This window comes from Alligator mississippiensis, chromosome 8, assembly GCF_030867095.1.
Source record: "Alligator mississippiensis isolate rAllMis1 chromosome 8, rAllMis1, whole genome shotgun sequence".
Classification (NCBI taxonomy): Eukaryota; Metazoa; Chordata; order Crocodylia; family Alligatoridae; genus Alligator; species Alligator mississippiensis.
This window is the reverse complement of record NC_081831.1, coordinates 10,480,995-10,503,547: the sequence shown is the minus strand read 5'-3', so window position 1 is coordinate 10,503,547 and position 22,553 is coordinate 10,480,995. Positions and strand designations below refer to the sequence as shown.

The 22,553-nt window shown below is 41.6% G+C and overlaps 1 protein-coding gene across 6 annotated transcripts in view; it reads right to left on the bottom strand.

The window, feature by feature from the left end:
* SPAG9 (sperm associated antigen 9) overlaps positions 1-22,553 on the bottom strand; it is a 105,812-nt gene that overhangs the window by 38,609 nt on the left and 44,650 nt on the right. For 3 of the 6 annotated variants that reach the window (XM_059732094.1, XM_059732095.1, XM_059732096.1), the window contains exons 4-5: positions 18,591-18,685; positions 11,881-12,034 (exon numbers count right to left, since the gene is read on the bottom strand). In XM_059732094.1, the coding sequence (XP_059588077.1) occupies positions 11,881-12,034; positions 18,591-18,685 (249 nt within the window). Of the gene's footprint in view, positions 1-11,880; positions 12,035-17,719; positions 18,048-18,590; positions 18,686-22,553 lie in introns of those variants that run through there. The other 3 variants (XM_059732097.1, XM_006258631.4, XM_014601914.3) reach the window with 3 other exon arrangements.

Here is a 22,553-nt window from a genome sequence, read left to right as displayed (position 1 = left end):
GAAGCATTTCTTGACTATTTCTGAGTGTACAGTTAGCAATAGTGAAGTGCTGCAAGGGTCAAAGAAGGAACAGCGAGCAGCTAAGTGTAGGGAGAGCTAGAGCATAACACGAAAGATTCCAAGATTTATTTTTTTTTTTTATAAGGAGTGTCAAAATAGAAAAAACCAAGAGAGATGCATGGAAAAGGTACATCGTCTTAGAGATAATATAAAACTTATCATCAAGGGCTTTGTTTCAGGAAAAAAAAACAAAAACCCTGGAAATAAGCCATTTAAATATCACAGGATATATGCCTAAAGCAAACATTAGGTTTTGCAAATGTCAAAGCAGGGTTCTGAAATCTCAGACACGGCTGAACCAAAACTTGGATGGTATGAAGCAAGAATTCATTGGCCTGAATCTGTACTGCTACTGGCCCTTTTCAAAAAACCACTGCAAATAGATGTGGGTTTTTATCAAATAATCATTTAAAAACATTACCATTAAAAGCAAAAATTGAAACCTGGACATCAAGATAGCTGTGCAGCGCTAGCAAATAGTCCCTTGTCCATTAAAAAAAGTTTAATTAAGACAGCAGCTTCCAAATTCATATTTGGAATATGATTGCAAGATCAGATTTTAAATTTTAAGGTCAGAAGGGAAAAGCTGCATGCAATGATTCAACAAGAACTCTATTGCCATGAAGTAATAAGAGAACCTGACCAAACAAGGCAGTACTTTTGACACCAAACCACAACACACTCAGTGTAAACCACCCCCTTTTTTCTCAGTACGTTTGTGCATCTTTCCTGATGATGACTATAAAATATAAAACACTCTATGATGTCCAAATGTCCTCAAAGAATCATCATCTAAAAGGATAACTGTAGTGTTGTTGCCAAACATGAAAAATTAATCAGCTATTACTGGCAGCAAAGGCAGTGGTCACAATATTTCACTTATCCAATTTATGGTGACATTTGTATTTATTTTTAACACTGAGGATCTGGAAATGCTTTATGTTTTTTTATTACTGAACACACTACAGGGTTTTCAAGAGACTGCACAGAATTTTTGTAAAAACTAAATGAACAACATAGGACCTTCATCACCCAGAGTTTTTATCCCCTCTCTCTTGCTGACTAACTGCAAGACATGGTTAAATGTGATGGCAACCAAGAAAGCATAGCTATGTTTTTAAAATAACTTTAGCATTAATAAGGCCACATCATCATCTCTCTGAATCGCTGTTAAAAACCAATGAACTGATAATGCCCCAATTCCTAGTTTCAATTTTCCTACAAATACCTGTGGCAATGTTACCCATTCTTTGATCTGCCAACCCAGTTCATGTTTAATTCAGAGTACTGGACTACATGTTAATTTACTGCTGGCATGCAGCATTGCACTCAAGAACGTTCACATATTTATTGTTGCCACTGCATTATATAATGTAATGGGATGATGCAGAACGCTGGTTTAATACGTCATGTTATCTGCAAAACAATTCTAAATGAGGGGGGAAAGATGCAAATAGAAAACAAACCAAAACAATTATTTCCAACACTCTGAATCCAGATTACGTCATTCAGATATTGTAAAAGCCTTAATCTGCCTGCCTGCCTGTCTGTCTGTCCATAACAATTTATTCGCGCTCTGATTGGCTGACTGAAGCTGAGTAAGTGTTCAGACATGAGGCGGCGGCACAGCGAAGCACCGCCACAATCGCAGGGACAAAAGGAATGGAGCCGGAGGGGAGGGAGGACAGCTGTCCTTGCCCCGCAGCCCTGCTCACTGTAGGCGGCCACAATGAAACCTGGGGTGGGGGCTGGGCCCAGGCCTGCTACTCCTGCCCTCTCCCCCACTGTGGCGAGCTGGCTTCTCCGCACTCTCAAGCGCAGTCCTCCCCAGCATCAGGCCCGCTCCTCCCCTCCCCCTGCCGCTGCGGCAGGAAGGGGGGGAGTGGGCCTGGTCCCCAAGCAACAGGAGAGAAGGGGGGAGCGAGCCCGGATGGGGGGCAGGGCCCCACAGGGCTTCCTCCCCACCCCCCATCATTCTTGACGGGCAATTGGCTCATATGATCATATAAACACAATGGCACCATTGGCCTTCGGATAAGGGCTCCAGTTTGCTAATCAATATAACACTCAAAGATGACAGGTGGCCTATTAAAGGTATGTAAAGGATGTAAACAAATGCATTTAAGTATGTACCTCCCTGCCCTCTCTCCCAGTACATTTGTGCATCTTTCCTGATGGTTATAAAATATAAACGCCCAATGAGCTCCAAACGTCCCCAAAAAATCATTATCTGAAAGGATAGCTCTAGTGCTGTTGCCAAAACTCAAACCACGCAACAGCTATATAAAAAACAGAATTGGCTACCGCTTCCCATTAGTCTCCCCATTACATCTCATCCTTTCTGCTTAATTTAAACTTAAATGGGCATTTGACCTAGGAAAATAATGTCACTGGATTAGACCAACCTCGGTCAATGTCAGTATTTCACCTCATTGCCAGCAATCGTAAAAACAAGAAGTCCATAACGGGCAATTAATGGAGTAACCGCAACCATGGGAACCATTTTCTCACATCCTGTAAGAGGCTCAATGTCCCTCTAACGTTTTTTTGTTAAGTACCAGCATATAGGTTTTGGGTTGGGGTTTTTTTTGTTTTTTTTTTTTTAGCAATATACAGGTTGCATCATTCCAAGGCACAGCTATAAACCTCATTCTTATGGCAATACGGCTGCCTTTTTATCAACCATTTTCTTCTTGTAATCCGTTACTGAGGTTTTTCCTTTCTTTTAAGAACCAACAAAGCTGGAATGGCAAGGTAGAGTAGAAGAGCAGCAATGTTACATCACGGTCCAAACCCAATTTGGATACATGTTCACACGTTGGTCCCGAGGGGTATTAAGTCTCTTCACTGCGAGCAAGCTGCCTTGGCATTCTCAGTCTCTAGTCTGGGAAACCAGGTTTATGCACTACTGTGTTTGCTCTAGCCAAGTTAATTTACTTCCTTGAGCTGCTGCATGGAACTATTTTATCTCTGCTGTAGACTAGACCAGAACGGCAAGCATACAAATACTGCGGTGCATACACAAGTCACGTAGGCTTCATAGCTAGTGTCCACCCTGATACCACTTACCTAAGCTACGTGGGAACACAAGAGATAGGACTGGAATGGCCTCTCTTGGGTCATCTATTCCAAAACATCCTGAAGACGGTGTTCTGCATTTACCTGAAATGAACTTCCTATTTTAAAGTTAACGTATTTTCAATATTATTTACTATGCCTCTTGACTTGGTTTCACTTTCTCTTCTTTCCGACCGTCATGCCTTTCCTTCCTTGGTGTTTTTATTTCAGATGTTCCTGTTCTTGGATTTGCTATATGCTGTTTCACTTCTCTTTGCCCACTACGCCCCTTTGCTTTCCCAGCAATGTGTATTACCATACTACATATTCTATTCTACCTTTGCACAAAACCTCTGGATCTTTGCCCCCCTTTCGTCTCCACTATCTAGCATCAACCTGTACCTGTGCCATCCCCAACGCTGCCTTTTGTACATTCCCTCTTACAGAGGGAAAATGGGGCGGGGGGGAGGAAAGAGATCCCCACCCAAACTGCACAGGGGTCAGTACATGCTCAGAAAATTGGCCTCCCCATGAGCTTTTGCTTAGATTTTTACCAGGATCCTGCTCAGAGGCCCCCGAGAAAGCGTGATACTTGAAGTCTTCTCAACAGCAGGGGAAGAACGAGGGAGTTCTAATTCCCCATTTCCAAAACCTCTTGGCTGCTGCAAGTAGAGGACATCCTCTGCTGAGCTACTTCTCCAAAACCCTTCAAGTCCTTTAATCTGCTCCCATTGCTGCTTACACCCATTTCCCATCAGCAGCAGCATGAAATTACCCTGATTCACAGTATCCTTAGCAGAACCAGTTACATCTACCAGAGGCTTATAAGAAGGCTGGCATAGGTACTGAGGCTGCCTGGCTGAAGATTTAGACAGACATTGTTTTATTTCTGCACTCAGTTGTTGGGAAGGAGTCCTCTTCCCCAGAGCAAAGCAACCCTGAAACTTGCTTTTGCAAAAATTAACAGCTTCTGCCCCCAGGGGACAGTCCTGGTCACAAGAATTTCTCATATCCCAACAAATACTCATTTAACACTTTTAGGACCTTCCATCATTGATGATTTCTAGTAATTACTTCCCAATATGATCTTAGGCAAAGGTTTCATTCTGCCAAGTTACATGGATAACAGAAAATTGATGCACGGATAACACCGGTACTGTCGAATTCTGACGGGACGCTGCTGTTGCTAAGGCCTTAAAAGTTTTGCTAGGAAGCATCAGCACTGCTTGGACTGACATACAGTAACTCCTTCATAGCAAATATGAAAAATGCTAATTCTTTATCTTTTTTAGCATACAAAGCCAGCCAACTGGAGACTTTGCCATAGCATATTTAACATCAGGATTATCGGACATCTTCAGAGGAATTTTAAAAAGTAAGCTTACTCCTAAATCCCTTCTGACATCAGAGCTGAAGATTAAGGAATTATATATAGTTGACAACTGAAGTCCATTTTCTGAAAGATGCTAAATGCTTAATTAATAGCTGCCTTTAGAAATGTTAAAGTTCAACCACTGGACAGTGATTCATACTTCAGCAAACAAACACTGCAGGGAAGCAACTGTGCTCTTACCAAGGGAGTCCAGAGCTCACCCACATAGGGAATAAAACCTCAACATGAATGTTGGCTCTGTTCACACATTTCTCCGTGTTTGTATTCTGAATGCATCCACTGAAGAATGCAGTGCACTGACCACTGACTTGAGCACACAAAAAGCCCAAAACAAATAGCTTGACTGCCCAAAAAAGTAAGCATGAATAAAAAAGTCTCTCTGAACTGAATCTGAGGTAATTGTAAAAAAAGAGGGGGACTTAGTTAAGTGTCTTCACAACTATAATTCTATTGCTTTGCTACAATTACTGAATGTCTAAAGCTTGCTTTTCAAACCCATTTTAGTATATATCCAATTACTAACATATGCTCCAGAAATTGAATGAGTTAATGGGAATTACACTTAAGTGAACAAATTTAAATGTTATCCCCCCCAAATTTCACAAGTTTAAAATTCAAGCTACGCTTCGTAGACTACGTTTCCACAAGACTCTCCATGAAACCTAGTTAAGTGTTTAAAATTAGGTCACTAATTCTGCAGAGAGCTAAAATTGTAGTTCCGATAAAACACTACAAGAGAAGAACACGATACTTAACTGCTTCATTATTTCAGTGGCACTCGGTACTAACTACCGCACAAAGCTCCAGAACATGCAGAAGTCCCAAATGGGTTGCTGCCAGACACCTACATTCAGCAATATTTTTAGATGAAGTGTTGTACATCACTGAAAAGCTACTTCAAGACTACAGATGCGCATGCTTCAAAGTAACAGAGAAAGGCACTGGTAAGATACCTTCGGTTGGAAACTGAAATTCCAACTTTAGACGAGACTGTGGTATAAAATGGCATTTTCCAGAGCCATTTATTAAAACGCTGGCTCAGCACTGCAAAAAGATCGAGACAAGCTTTCTAAACTGTTGTTCTTAGAAATTTAATCCAAACCACCAGACTGAGAAGGTATAGAGAACATCAAAAATTGTAGCCATTTTTAAGCCTGCATATTTAAAAGAAAAGTGCGACAAGAAGCCCATTTAAAAATGCCACGTGCTTTTTTCTGAGAGAATTAGAATGAGATAAGAAATCCTCACAACTCCTCTCATTCCTAATATCATGTGGCTCTAGTGTGTACTTCAGCTAAGCAACTCCCTCTAAAACCTGACATTTTTTATTAATTAAAATCAGCATGGGATAAGGAATATGGGAGATTGTAAAATGCTCCTAATCCTAGCCCAGCATCTGAGCAGCAAAGTTTTAGATCCAAATTCTGAACTCAGATACCAAACTACTGATGTGAACGGTCAGAGCTGATCCTTCCTTAACAGTTTTCACTTCCAAAATGTAACAAAAGGTTCCACCTGCGTTGGTCTGAAGAGTTTCTTCCAAACAGCAAAAGGCTCATTTCCGGGAGCCCTTACTTTGGCACGGCTCAATCAAGCAAGCCAGAGGTGGTGGTGGAGGGCTTTTGTTTTCATTCTGTTTTGTTAAAATTGATGCCATAACAGAGGGAGCTGCTCCTGTAGTGATCGATAATGCCAGTTTTGCAATCAGGTAGCCCAGATCAGAACAGGAGCTCCCAGAAGGGAAGCACTGGAGTGGGACTTGGGCAATCTGGGTTTTATCCCTGGCTCTGCTGGGTAACTCTGGGCAAGTGATGACAGCTCCTGGGTGCTTCAGTTCTCCCATCTGTAAAATAGGGATAACAAGGATGCCTCCCCTCCTCTGATATAAAGCACTACATAGGAACTACATTATTGGTTTTCCTTGTCACTGATGGTGCATTTCTGTTTCTAGCTGATTACTGCTCATCTAAAAAGGGTTTAGGAGAACATGTGCAGGACCTGCCTTGTGTAGATCTGGTTCTAATGAAGAACGTGAAGGATCTCTCTGGTCAGCCTCTTGCTTGAAGGATAAAAGGATCAAAAAACAGCTGGGGGCTATAAATGCCACTACTGCCCTTTTGTTTCATATGCTACAGTAACCTCAGTCCTTGTGCATTCATGTAAAAGCACGGTTTCTCTAAAAGTGCCAGAATTTCTTACTTCATTATTATTTTTACTTTAAAGTTTAACATACAGTTTTTAACTAGAGCCCTCTGGATAAACGCTGAAATGACCAATACATCTGGATAAAATATCAGCAACCATAAATGTTACCCTACAGCAACAGTGAATACATAGAGATTTACAGACGACAAAATCTTCCAGTAAGTAGGACTATTTGTTATGTCCCAGGGCATCTCTGAAAATAAATTAAAAGCCATGAAAAGGGGCATGTGAACCCCCTCCTCCCCCTTTTCACTGCTTCGCAGAAAGCAGAGTCTGATTGATCCCCACAACTGGGAAACAGATTTACAAAAACCCCACTACTGTCCCAAGGTTATAGTGAGGACTCCTTCAGAGCTCAATGGAAGGAGATAGAAGTTCAGTCACGTGTGCTGACCAACAACCAGTAGGGACATAAAACACCCAAGGACAACACGATAATTTACAGGAGGGCTGTGCAAACATTTTGAAGTGGGGTTGATAATGCTGACATTTCAGTAGTAGAGAACTTGAGCTGCAGCATAAGCAACATCCTTTTCTCATCAGGAAGAAAGATGCAAAATGTACGCTAGTTAATCATGCTCTCCCCTTGCTGTTGTAAGGCACCGGGCTGTTGGGAAACCTTTGCAGTACTAAAGGTGCGGCATAGGAACAGAAGTCATGTGGAAAGAGGCACGAGAGGAAACACAGAGGTTGCAAGTTCAGCAGCTACACTGAAGTGTCCAAGGAAGGGGAGAGATGTGGGGGGCATTACCAAGTCAGAAACAGCTAACCTCCAAGCTCTTTCCTTGTTTCATTCATTCATGGTTTGGGATACCCCATATTTCATCACTCCATACAGAGTTTTCACTCAAGGACTTCAATTATGCTTCAGAGGGCCTCCACAGAAAGAGGCAAAGTATTAAACCTGTTATACAGATGAGGAAATGGAAGCAGGAAGCCAGAGGTGACTTGTACTCTGTTAAGAAGTGCTGGCATTTATGTCCTCATCTCAGTGACAACGCAATTGTATGGACTTTCCAATCGATAGCTGGATTATTCCTGGTAAGTGAAACCAAGGGTAGAAGAGTGGTCAAGAGCAGAAAGGCCAGATACATATGGCACAAGATCATCAGTTTGCAAGCTAGGCATTGCGTTGCAGGCATCCCGACTGGGCTTGCTGACCAACTAAAAGAAAAAACTCAACCCACACCAGACAGCTGGACTTTACCCTTACAGAAAGAACAAGAAAACCGGAAACAGGTCACGTTAACGGGGAGCTACCTTGCACAACCCGTATTTGATTGAAAAAAAAAAAAAAAAAAAAAAAAGAGGGATTCCTTTTTCTTAGGCTACATCTGCTCTTAACTTAGAGCCAAGTTGGAATTCAGCAGGGGGGAGGAAGGGGCAGGAATCATCTGCACCATCTCCACATACAGCCTTCAAGGGGCCCAACAAGGAGCTTGCTTCTTGTGACTAATTACAAGGCCCAAGGAGAACACAGTACATGTCTCTGAAGCAGCTTCTTAAGCTGAATGCACCCAAAGCAGGTAAAAACAGAATAGCTGCTGAAACACCTGCACAACAGGGACTATCATAAACCCTGTGACCCACCTACCTTTTCCCTTCCGATCACGTAAAGGCAACTGCAGCAATTTTATTTTACATATGAAAATATACTTCTAGGAACATATTTTAGCTTCCTTTAATGTGTTTTAGCAGCTGGAATTGGACAGTACCATGCAAGCAGCCTGCTCTCTGCAGGTCTCCAAATGTACTGACCAGGATTTAGGTACTACTGGAGCAGGGGATTATCTCTTCCCCTGGAGCCCTGCAGCTACTCCCAAGTACCCAAGGCAATGAGTCTCTCCAAGGGAAAGTACAAATGGAAGATCTGTGCTATAAGCGTATGCCCAATGGCACAGCCAACTGATTCCTGGACTTGCTATCACCCACCTTGCAAAGTAGTGAGTTTCTTTAATAAATGAAAGAACAGAGGCGAGACAAAACTTTTATAGGCAAAGGCTTTGCTTTCTGGATTTTACAATTTCCTTTCTAAAACCACCTATATTTGGATTTGTCCTCCTAGTTAGAGAACGAGAGCTATTTTTAAGTCTGCCAGATCCTCCACTGAATAACAAACTGCATCCTTAATAATCTGCAATCATTTCTTAAATTTAGGTTCTGTACATATTTTCCATTTTATCCTAAAATAGAAAACAAGTGCAAACTCTAAATTCAGGTTCTTTTTAACAGTGAAAATAGCTATTTTATCTGTATGCAGGTTAGAGATTGAATTCACAACTTTCATTTACTGCTTGTTGCTTTAAAGCTGTGGACTGGAACAACCTAGCTCTGGTCTGATGCAGGCTGGGTACCTTCCACAGCACTTTGTGGGGGGGAGGACAGCCACAACAGGGTAAAGAAAACAGGGGTGGTCCCTGCACCCACACTGGGGCCAGGCAGCTGGGAGCTCCACCATGCCATTTCTCGCAGTTCCCTACCTCCCAGCTAGGGCACGGACACAGGTCCCAGCCAGTGGGGAGCTGTGCTGGGGCCAGGCAGCTAGAAACTGTCCCTGCTGCTGCTATTTCTGCACCGTAGCTGGGAGCCCTGGGGAAGGGGTAGGGGGAAGCCAGGGGCTGTGCAGGCTGGATCTGGCCTGTTGGCCCTATGTTGCCAACTCTTTCTTTAGAGCAGGAGTTTTCAACCTTTTTTGGGTCAGTGTACCTTCGGCAGATGGTCGAGAAAGCAGGAGTGCCCCGGCAGCCAGATGAGCGTGGGGGGCGGGCGCAGCAGCATGGGTGGAGTATCCCCCCCGCCTCGCAGTTGATCAGTGAGCATGCCGATGGCACAGTGCTGGCAGCACGGCGGAAGAAGTACCGGCAGCAGCACTCACTGCCTAGTACCCCCTGAGGCCATCCCAAGTACCCCCAGGGGTACGCATACCCCCAGTTAAAAACCCCTGCTTTACAGTGTAAAAGAACTTCTTTCCATATGTAACTATTGACTGAAGCATTGAATTAAATTATGTGGCTTTTTCCTGAGTTAAAATGCTAAATGTTGTGCTATCTTATTTTGGCATGTCATTTTAAATAAAGAATACCCTTCTCCCCCCTACCCCCACTGTGCTTCAGACAATGTTTTTATTATTCTTACTTGCCTACAGTAATAATTTTTTATCTAATGATCGGTGGCCTTATAAAGATCAACATGATCAGAAGACTAGAACTGATTTGGAAGTTTCCTCCTTACTCTTGGTGAATATGGTCACTCAGAAACAACAGGGTGTTAATACTGACCAAGTAATTATGTTCTCTATTGCAGACAAGGTTCTTTGGGTAAATGTGATATCTTTTATTAGACTAACAAAACAGTTGGAAAAAATTGTTCCTTGCAAGCTTTTGGGTACTAACACCCTTCTTTAGGCCCAGGGAAAGTTTGTTGTTTCTTCGTGTGCTCTCCTGGGTAGAATGGAAGCCCCTATGCAAAAGACAGGTATATGGAAATGCAAATGCATGGCAATGAGGATCAGAGGCTCTATTTCGTTGGTCTAATAAAAGATATCGCATTTACCCAAAGAACCTCATCTGCCTACATCCTTAGACCAACACGGCTACAACCAACAACCTTAAAGCATGGAAGATATGTTCTCTATTACAACACTTGACCTAAGACCCCATAATTATGCATGTGGAACATGGTTATTGTTCTTCTTTTCTTTTTGCATGGAGAGATGAAAGTCTCCGCCTCCTATAAGCACTCTGTAATGTTATGACTACTTATTCTAGGGTCTTATATTGTTTGGTTGACATTACTTCTGGTGCTCTTGGTAAGGAGAGATGCACTTTTACATCAGGATGTCATGGTTGCTTGAGAGAAGGGACAGGCAATTCAAATCTAAACCTCCCCCTGGTTTTGCGCAGGCAATACACAGCAAGGTAAAGAAAAGCTTCATGAAAAGTTGTACGGCAAAGGTGAAGTTTTGCCAACATGGCAATCACAGCAACGTAATGTAGTTATAAAAAAAAAAAAAAAAACTAGCTTCAATGCTGTTCACAGGCTGTGCGGCAAAGTTCAACGGAGGAAAAAAGGTTTCCTAGCAAGAAACAGGGTGACAGAAGCTTGACTTGTGATCCTATACCAGGCATTTACTTTTCTCTGTTTAATTAGCTACTTTCAGGCCCATGTACCTTCTTTTATGTAGATTTGGTTTCTAAAAGCATCTAAATGTTCAACTGTTCAATGTGCCACACCAAAATCCATGTGACAACCCTCAATTGATATCAAATTAGCACAAGGATATCCAAACCACATTACACACAGATATGGACAAGTACCTGTTATACAAAATACTTTGGTGATGGATAGTCTGGATAAAGCTATATAGCCAAATAGACGACTTTTTTTTTTTTTTTTTTACCATTTCACAGAAAAAATTAACTTTTCAGGTTCTATCTTCAGGAATTAACAATATCAGTAAATATTGGCCAATTCTTCAGCACTTAAATCAAGAACATTTGCTGCATATACAAACAAGACATACTGTTTTGTTGCAACTACAGGGTGTAAGGCAGGACAGCAGACAAGGATTTTAAAGAATCTGCTTGAATGGGATAGTTTTGTGTTTACCACAGGCTTTTGATTGCTAACATAGATACAGCATTTCTATTTTACAGCTAAATTTGTCTTTAATCCTGGCAGTCGCACATAAGTAATATAGTCTAAATGATCTTTTTTCAGCCTGCTAAACCAGACCACAATGCGGTTTCCACTCCTCCCCCATGACTGTTTTATAAAATTCCCAATTCAACAGAACGCTAAGGTTACAAAACATGATACAGGTCCTACAAAACTATTCTCTGAAAGAAAGTAAAAAGAAGTCTCCTTGGAATACCCGCAGAAATCTCTCTTCTTCCCACCTGCCCTAGCTGAAAGTGTAGCCCAAACACCATTTCCTCCAGCAAGCAGGGAAAGTTCCTCTAACGCAGAAAATTCATGTTAAATTTGCCCATAACAACTGGTGCACTCCAGAACAGACGTAACCAGAAGGAACTTAAAAGTTTTTCCTCTATCCTGTGTATTCTCAGGAATGATGCACTACATACATTGTTTCAGAAGGGCTTCTCCTAATGGGGGGGGGGGGGGGGGGGGGGGGGGGGGGGGAAGCCTCTGAGCCAAAGGCTTACCTTTAGACTGGTGAGAGACCGTGGATGACTTAGCTCGTGGAATTTCCAATGCTCTGACCCAGGTGTTTCCCCTGCTTCTCTCTGAGCATCAGGCGTGAGCAGCGCTTCTCCTGGAGGTAATGGGAAGATGCCCAGCGATATAGGGCGCTCTTTTCTGTTTGAAAACCAAACCATTTTTTTTTTAATTAGCTTTGATTTCATATTATACCTGTATTATACCTGGAATAAGGAAGACACAGGAATTTAGATTAAAAAAACGCATACTATATTTCCCATTAAAGAATATACGTGCAAGCATATGCAATTTTCACTATTTTATACCACAGTATTTCAGATCACTCATGCATTTCAATTAACTATGAAAAAATTGACTTTTATAAAAAAGCAGGTTTAAAAAAAAAAAAAAGCTATGCTAAATAACTGTTCCACTCAAACATTTTTTTATTTACTAGACCATGAACATTTGACAAATTTGTTTCTCCGTAAATCATATGAAACACCAGCACTACAAGTCTCATTCATAAGCCATCTGTGTGAGCTCAGCCTGCCATAAATAATCACAATTTCTATAACAAAGATCTACTTAATTTTGATGAACCTATGGCTTTCCCATTCACTTCAAAACAAAGAATGATTACCATCACATCTAATCCGGTCTTACTTTTGCAAAAACAGCTTTTGCGATTTAAGCTTACAAACTGTTTTGTATAGTACTTTTCATGCCAACCATTCTCCTAGTTAGTAAGGATAAAGCTATGATCAAGGAATTTTCTATTTTGATGTGCGTAGATAACCATGATTCCAGAGTAGGTTGGAGAAAACTTGAAACTTGAAGTGTGAATTTAAATGATGTACAGTACGCAGATACAGATCACAGGCACTACAGAGAAAGTTTCTGCACTGAGACTATTGATGCGTTGAAAAAGCAGGTAGCAGGCCAGTAAGGAAGCATTTGGGAGAAAGAGGAAGTGCTCTGTCAGATCAGCTGGAACAAGTTCAAGGTTGGCTTTGGGGAAGAAATTAAAAAAAAAAAAAAAAACAAAAAACCAAAGAAACCTGAGTTGAGTTCCTTAAACAAGGGAATGGAGAACGGTGAAGTTCTATTTCTTTGGACACAAAGAAAGGAAACATTGCCTCGAGGTGCCTAATGGTGTTTGGGACCTCAGAAGTCTTTATTGATTGGGGGCTGCAACGTGCAAGCTAAGAAATCAAAAGGCATGGGATACACATGTCAAGAGGAGGTAAGATGTATAACAAAGTTGGAGAGGAAACTGTAGGCAAGCTGGGAAATAGCATGAGAGAACAGCAAAGCTACAGAGAAGGAAGGGAGAGTGCTTGAGGCAAACAGTCTTGCCCAAAAATAGAACCAGCTTTTGGGGACAAAGTACCTTCCCACACCACCAATCCCACTATAGCCTCTCCACACCGCCAATCCAAGACAAAGACTAGGGCTGTGCGAAGCTTTGGTTCCCAATTCGATTCGGCCCAATTCGGCGGCCGAATCTCTGAATCAAATCAGAGGACCCTTTAAATCTCTCCAAATCGAATCGGAGCCCTCAAAATTAATTTGGACACAGACACAGCTTTAAATGTTTTTTTTCTACATAGCTCTAGGTAGCAGGCGGCTCGTGAATGCTGCAATGCTACGGCGCATGAAGAGTCCCACAGGAGCACAGGGGGCTCCCCAGTGCACTCGGCAGCAGACCCAAAAGTAGACCAGAAGCACTTCCAGTCCACCAGGGAGCATGTGCCCTGCCCGCAACCTCACCCTGGCTTGGCAACTGGTGTCTCCTGGGTGTGGGGGGCACCCAGGGTCCTCCTGCGGCTGACTGCTAAGCTGGGGGGGGTGCGGCCCAAGCACGCTCCCCGGCAGACCCAGAAGTGGACCAGAAGTACTTCCAGTTCACTGCCGAGCACATGGAGCCCCCCCCCCCGGCGACACACTCCACGTGCCCCAGCATTGCAGCGATCACAAGCAGCACTAGTACCTCAAGGTACGTAGAAAAAACATTTAAAGCCGCGTCCATGTCCGAATTACTGATTCTCCAAATCAGCATCAAATCTTCACATTCGGCCGAATTGAAATCAGGGACAGTGATCCGAAATCAAATCACTGTCCCCAATTTGGGCCAGATCCGAATCGAACGTGGCCCGCTTTGCACACCCCTAACAAAGACCCTTCGTAACAGCATGGATTGGCTACTCTGCAATCTGCAGTCACAGAAAAGCCAGCAAAAGTAACTTAAATTTCATTAGAGAACAAGCAGAAGCAAACAGATTGGGAGAAGGGCTCCCAACTATCTCAAAACACTGGGTATACCTGGAGAACAATCCCTTGTAATATTTTTGAGGTGTTGGCTGTTAGGCATGGTAGTGAACACAAACACGCACGCACACACAGTATAGAAAACTGATAAAAGCCAACACATTTGGGTGAACTCAGAGCACCATACTGTTGATCTTCCTAAAATCCCAAGGCCAGTTCCATGCCCAGTGAGGAGATCACAATGAACAAAATAGATGTTTGGGCTGAGACAGAAAAATGTTGTTCAGAACAATCTGCAGAATGGCAAAGCCAGATCTGTGAAAGAAAAGCATCAAACAGACTGCAAACCACTTGATCAGGTATGGAGCAAAGGAAGCAGGGCAGATGCAGATACATGGACAGATATGCACTGCTGCTGAAAGTAAAACTAATTATAACCAAAAGAAAGAAGGGTAGAGAAAGTGAACAACTGTGCTATTAAGAAATAGCATCCCGAGATGCTACCGCATCCTGAGAAAGCCTGGAAACAAAACTTAAGGACTGTTTTCACAGTGATAAATGAGATGCAACTTTATATTACCTCTTTGTGAAACCACTTTGACCCACCTAAGCTAGCCAGAACTACAAAGGCTGCTACCAAGACCTCTGTTTAAAACTAAATGAAGCCTATACAAAGCCATGTGCTTCCGATGCACAAGCAAAGAAAAGTTGTGACTGCAGACGAACTATATGCTACACAGACCAGATGGAGCAGAGGTTTCAAAGGCGATGCAAGTGTAGTAAGTTTGATTTGTGCAGAAGTAAAGATAGTTGAGAAGTGCTTGTTCTTAGGGCTGGAGGCACAACTCCTTTGGAGAATGTTTACCATGCCATTCCTATGAGTTTTCAGAGATTAAACGGGTACAGCTAATTGATGTAAACTTTTTTTTAGCACTGATGTATGAAGGATCAAGCAGCAGGAAATAAAATCTGCGTAACTAAGTATGCTGTAAAAAATAAGAAAGATTTTGTACCAGGAAACTAGTGCACATAGGAGATCTTAGGCTTTTTACTACAGAAACTGGTAAAAGTGGCCAAATAGCAGTCTCTTTAATACAGTTAAGCAGATAACACAAAGCAAATAGAAACATAAGAGGTCAAAGCCATAAAAAGCCAGTAGTGCTGGAGGGCTTGCGTATGTTGGAACGCCTGGAACTTAATCAGAAAAGCCTTACTAAAATAGTTACAAAACTAAGCACTAGTTTTTCCTACAAGGGATTCACTGAAGTCAGTAATTACTTTTTATCTAAAGGTCCCATAATCCTGGGACCTCTAGATGCACATGCACTGGGTGCATGTACGTTTTCAGCTTTCAATTCAACAGATTTTTAAAACAAAGAAATCCAGTACCAGAAATCAAGCTGAATCCATTCAGTTAGAAAGGGAAGGGCAAGTGGGCTCAGCATGTTTCTTGAGGGGTATCCTAGAATTGACCCAGATTTATTTCTAGGTTATGCTGCAAAGCATCCCTCCTATGCAGCCTTGAGGAGGCTTGTTCATACATGGGAAAAAGATTCTTCACTTCCATGAAAAATATTAGACTCACTTTTTTATTTTATTTTTTTTTTTTTAAGGGATGTTCAGTTGTTTTAAACTGGATGGTCATTTAAAAAAAGTTTCAAGTCATCTAGGGTAAATATACAATTTGTATGCAGGACACTGAAGAAACAACCCCATGCATAAGATGGGGGGAAAAAAAAATCAATTTATAAGGTGGCCTAGATTTCCCCACATTTATATGCAACTCCATGAACATGTCTACTTGTATTGAAAAAGCAGAAATTCTTTCCCACTCAAAAGTGTAGTCACTTATTTCTTTCAATACAGGATGGTAAAGCAGATGCTTTTTTTCAGTATTCAAGAAATACTCAACTACACGCATTATGCTTAATTAAAACAGGACAGTTTCTCCAAGCCACAGATCAAAGATATAAGGTTAAACAGATGCTTTTAACAGTAACCCACTGAAACTACATCAACAGTATTTTTGTAACCAAATACTCTGTGCTAGATCCTTTTGATTGTGAATAGTCAAGTCAATTTAACATTACTGAGAATCAGATAAGGCATTTATCATTTGAATTTCTTTGTCCTATTTTTTTTTTTTTTTATAGTACACCCGCTAAGAAAGAGTAAAAGCCCTTAAAAAGACTGCCTTATTAACATATGAATAATCCCAGCTCCTAAAAGTTTACCAGAAAACACTACTGAAAAGGCAGCATAATCCCTACGAAAGACTAAATAATCATCTGACAAGGAAAGGCATGCTACAAAAAGATTATTTCTTTATCAAGCTGATAGCATTCATGTTAAACATTACAAGAGCTGAGACTAACTTGAAGAAGCTGAATATTTTGCTTTTGTTTTAACATATAAGCCCTTACTAATTGATTATTCTACACTTGTGTATTACTGGGCAAATTAATTGAAATGCCACAAGCCTAACAAATACTTCTTAAAAGTTCAACCATTCAGTGCCTTTGCACATTTGTCACAGCATGCCTACCCATAAGAGAGAGAGAAAAAAAAAAAAAAAAGAATCCCAAAAGCTTAACTGTGGAATAAAACACAGGCCACGGTATATTAAAGAAAGGGGGGGGGGGACGGGACGGGACTTTCCATCTGAGCAAATTTTCTGGTCATTATATTTTTATTAAAGAAAATAAAATAACTAAAAATCAGGATTACAAATAAAAGTAATTAAAGTAATGTCAAATACATTAATTTGAAAAGGCACATTTAAAAAGGTGGAGAACTGCATTTCATTTCTAGCCAGAATTGGGCGTCAAAAATATTTTTTGTATTGATATTCTAATGCAGAGATCTGCTACTACTCCATGCAACTAGGACAAACAGAACATAACTTGAGGGAGAAAAGAGAGTTGGCTGCTTGCCATACAAGTACAGAGAAAGAGGAGAAGATAACATTCGATTAAACAATAGTGAATAGGCTTTTACAGCTCTAATACCCAAATAATGAAGGATTTTTCCTTCAAAATATTTTTTAAATGGTTAGCCAGTCTTGTTTTTAAAAGAGAAATGTAAAAATAATCTAGTTGAAAATTATGCATTTGAACAGAGCATCCATTAACAAATGCTGGATAATTCCCTTGAATAAAAGAAAAATAAATAAGCCTGGCAAATGAAAGGCCTGAGCCACCATAAATTTAAGGCTACACACTATTAGCCAAATACTAGACAATACAGTGGATGTGAGCTTTGTCCACAAGGTTTAAGGGAGCATCTCTATTCTGTTTGCAAGTTAACATAAAAGGACTAACAGCTTTGTAAAAATGAACCCCCCCTCCCCACCCCCACACACACACTGACCTTGTCCTGCTAAATAAATGCAATGAGAAGTGCCTTTGAATATTTAAAATAATGTTATTATGCCATAGCTAACAACTACGAAGTTTACAGGATACAAAAATCAACACTGAGCATGTGTCCCATTGTTTCAGAGGGAAAAAGAGCAAGAATGAGGGAGCTAAGAGCAAGGAATCCAGTAGGCAGCAGTTCGGTAGGTCCAAGTACCTGAGTATCCTTGAGAGGTTCTGCGTCAGAGCTGGCACACCGGTAGAAATGGAAAAGTGCACAAGCAGCAAGACAGAGAGAGACACCAAGATAGCCGAGTTAATGACCACCGCCCCGCCAACGAAGCCAAACACAAATAGCAGCATGCATCCAGGACTCATGGCGCTGCGCTGGCATGGTGAAACGCCGGAACCAGGAAGGCTACAAAGGGGACGAGGGTGTATCTTTGTAGTGAAAGTCTGTCATTCAGCTGCTGCCACAAAAACAATGCCATCAGCAGCAGCTTTCCACTCTCTTCTGCAGCGGCTCCAAAGCAATGACATCACCTCTCTCCTCCCCCACCAGAGCTGCTGCTCTTCTCAGCATCTATGCAGCAGCAGGCAGACACAGCCAGCTTCTTAGCTATTCTCCCCCCTCCTTTCAGCCCCAGAGATCACTGGCTGGAAAGCTCCGAGATCTACATAATATATTCACATCAAGCTCACTAAATAGGCAAGAGATGCACCGTCCTCAACCTGTGTAGGAAGCAGCAGCCACAGCATGGTTTAAGCATCGCAAACCCTCCGGGAGCTATTTTTACTGCCTGCATGTTGTTTTAAAAACCATCGTTACAGCTAAAACGGGTAAATTTGTAAGCCAAAATGACTGCCGAAGACTAACGCACCGATATATCCCAACAACAGCAAAAGCCTTTTTCCACCGATTTCTACTCTATTCTCCTACTGCATTCCAACCATACAACAGATCTTTCTGATTCAGCCGAACTGTTGTTGTAGGATTAAAGAACAGACAAAGTCTTGCAACAGCAAATGAATAGGGTTTTTTTTTTTTGGTTGTTTTTTTCCCAGGGTGAGAGCATAATAAAGCTTACCTAATTCTACTGTGTGGGGTGGATTCTAGCTGATCGCCCCCTGTTAGCTGATGGAGTTTGGTTCTTTCCAAGTGTTCCATATAATTGTGTATCATCTGTTTGAAACAATAAGAAATAATATAAAAAATATTCAGTACTACTTGCATGGTATTGTTATAGCATACTTCACAGCTGGTATTTTTATATCATTTGATAAATCTCCTGCTAAACATCTATAAAGATACCAGAAGCATAATCAGTTATGATTTAAGCTTAAAATACCATCATTTCTTTGCTGCTTTGGTATTTTTAAAGAAAGGTCAGTTCAAATATCTAGCATAAGTCTACATCTTAAACAAAACTTCTTCCAATTGTTTGTCCAGGATATAAAAGCCAGTTTCATTTTAATTCCCCGGACACACTCCTATATCCATGCATAGGAAACGTATGAACAGGGCATGTCTGACACAATTCGACAACTATTTGTTCATACGTAAAAATAACCAAATCCCAAGGACTGTACCCAACAGAAGTTTAAATATACCAAAATTATGAAGTAAAACAAAAGATGATGACATTGAGAGATGTTGCTGTTTCTTCAAAAGATTGGGATCTTCACAGTTGCTAAATATAACACACACTCACCACCTCTATAATGCCAGCTAGTAACAGTGAATAGCAAAAAGGTTGCTAGAATTTACTAATAAACAATGATGCTTGAAATGATAGTACCTTTAGAATAAATTAAGATTTTTTTTTAAAAAGAATATATTAAGAAACTAATTTAGCTGGTGCATTAAGGAAATGGTGTTTGGAAGTTGGCAGGGGAAGAGGTGTAATGCATTTTGTAGGTGTTTCTTAGATTTCATATTTTATGCTTAGGCAATTCCTAGTGACTTAGTGGTAAAAATTCCCATTCGAAACAATTTTTAAAACAGCGGAGATTAAATGAAGATAATGACCGAGTTGAGTAAACTTCAGTATTATCCTCTTGGAAAAAAAGCAATACACCAAAACCAAATTAAGGATTTTAAATGCATATTGCCTTGTTTTGGGGTGTTGTTTTTTATTGTTGTTGCCAGCTTTTTTGTTGCCTTGCATAACCAGGCATTTGTGTCATTACATTATTTATGTATCTAGCAAACACCATGAGAGGTATGTCAACACCATAATATGGTCAGTTGTAGGTATCTGATGTTTTACATTAAGTGAGGATGTTGTAAAACTGAAAATATAAGGTGTTCTTACTAACAGTAGCAATGAACAGAAATAACAGCCTCTAAAGAATAAGCCAAGCAACTTTGACTACAGATGAACTAATTTACCCATTTTATTGCCCAAGCATTCTCTGCAAAAATATGTAGCTGCATTTTTTAGTGGTTTTCTATACTGTAAAGAACAAAAAACAACAACTACCAACCCGTTAACAGGAACCTGTCTGAGGTTAAATTAAATTGTAACTGCCACATCTGGGTTATCCTTTGTCAGGAATTTAATCTAAAAATAAATCAACACAATACCGGCTGCTTGCTGCCCTGAATAATACCCATCAGGGATATATGCTGACAAGGGTTTAAAAGTATCTAGTCAATCCCTTCCTCTGTTAAAAGTTCCTTGTAACGTATACCCAGATTTTCCCTCTTATTTCACAGGAAAAGGATAAGCTAAGCTATCTATAAAAATGAGGAAAAGATCGTTTTTGAGATAGATTTCAGTTTTGTGCTCGAACGGTTAAAAAAAAATGTAAATGTTCCTTTCAGTTTAAGGCATGCTCTTCGGGCTGGTAGTCTGCAGTTACTTAAGACCAATCTTCAGTAGCACGTGTGATGTGGTACCTAGACACAACAGTGTTCTATCAATCCAATCAACAGCATGAAGACATAAAGCAGAGATTACGGAAGTAATGTTCATCAGTTTTACGAAATGGCTCTAATGATAATGGTTGTAAAAAAAAAAAACCCCCAAAACACTGCAGGCATTTTACTACTGAAATAAGGATTAACACTTAACCTAACTATTTCTTTACTGTCCAAGCTCCCAAGGTTTGGAATAGACTGCCACCGGAGGCAGTTCAAGCACCCACTTTGAACGGCTTCAAGACACATTTGGATGCTTATCTTGCTGGGATCCTATGACCCCAGATGACTTCCTGCCCCAGGGCAGGGGGCTGGACTTGATGATCCTTCGGGGTCCCTTCCAGCCCAAATGTTTATGAAATCTATGAAGTCTATGAAATCTATTTTAAAATACCAAGAAACTGTACGCGAATTAAGCCAGCGGTGGGCCCGATAGGGCCCAAAGGCAGGCACCCACTGATTAAATGCATCGCACCCAGCTCCTGCCCCAGCTGCACTCGCACAAGGCCCAAGCCCAGTTCACTCCTGCCAGGGCAGTGCGCTGTGCGCCCACCCTTGTGCAGGGGAAACCCCAGCCCCAGCCAGCGCACAGCTTCTGAGCGGGGCCAATGCTGCCACTGCCAGGGGAATTGCTCGGCTCCTCGTGTCCCTGCCGCAATGCTCCAGGCACCAGGTAGAGACGTGCTCCCCACAATGCAAATGCAGCTCCCGGACTCATCCACCACTGGTGGTGGGGATGTGGTGGGGGAAGCCCTGCGTGATGGATGCCACAGCCTTTGCAGCTCCGTGCCACCATGTGCAGCTCCTGGGACTCCGCTGGAAATGGCAGGGAGCCCTGCACAGTGGAGCCAGGCCAGGCTACCCCCGCCCAACCACACCCCACACAATATACAAGATTAAGACTTTATTTTTGATTAGCTCTATATACTCTATGCTACATGGCCAGAATAAAGTCCAACCCATGGGGCGGCAGTGGACTCCATTTCCCAGCAGCTCTTGCCTGCATGGCGGGGGCCAGTCTCCACGGAGATGCGAGCCAAACCTGCATAGTGATAGTACAAGGCTGAGGTTGTCCTGGAGACTGGCTCCAGCTGCACTAGTAGGGTAGGGTAGGGTAGGGTAGGGTAGGGGTGGGGCTGCAGATCCCTGGGATTTGGCAGCTTGGTCCAGGGCCAGGGCAGAGCTGTGATCTGCAGCCTGCACAAAAAAAATGAAATTTAATTTTCTCCTCATCAAATTGGAAAGTATACATCAGGCATCAAATAAGGAGTTTGTACTGCACAGCAACAGCAGACAACTTCGAAGCCAATATGCTGGCTTCCTATACAGGTATTTAAATGGTGCTCAGCATTGTATGCTTGAGCCCTCAATGTCATGAAGCATTAATGGAATAAATCCTGGCCATGGCATACCCACAAGGAACCGAGGCAAGTCCACCCGAAGAAGATTCAGATTTCTGCTTCTGAAGGGAGAAATGTTAGCCTCTCTTTTCTCTCCTTGAGAAAGAAAGTGTTGCCTGAAGCACGCAAAACCTGGTATAACCTCAAGTACGGAGTAGTTACAGCTCTGGCTTCAAATGCACCAAATTTAAGTCTTCCCTGTTCACGTCAATATGGAAGAGGAACTGGGTTAAAAATATGGAGTTTGGTCTTTGTGCACAAGGTTGTTAAGAGTCAGCACCTTACATGGACTAAGTGGGGAATTCTCTTAACTAATCAGGCATTTGTGTTTAGTGACCACAGTTCCAACAGATCCTGGATCATGACAGGTTTAAGTTTCTTTTCTTTCTGAAGCATGTTTCAAATCAGTTCAAAATTAACGAGCAGGTAGCTCTCATGCTCCAGATGGTGAAGACTGACAACGTTCAGTTTTCATTTTAACCAAGAAAACATGAAAGCAAGCCTTTGTGATATTTGGCATTGATGTATTAAGTTCCCAGGGTGAAATAACACTTGATCTGAGCCTTCAAGAGGCCAAGCAGCAGCACAAGAAACAAAACCCCTCTCCATTATGGAGGTATTTAGAGCAAGAATTTAGTGTGTTCTTTCTCTTAAAAAAAAAAAAAAGAACAAAACAAAAAAAACCTCTGGGAAATAGGGTTGGTTTTTTTTTCAAACCTACACATCTG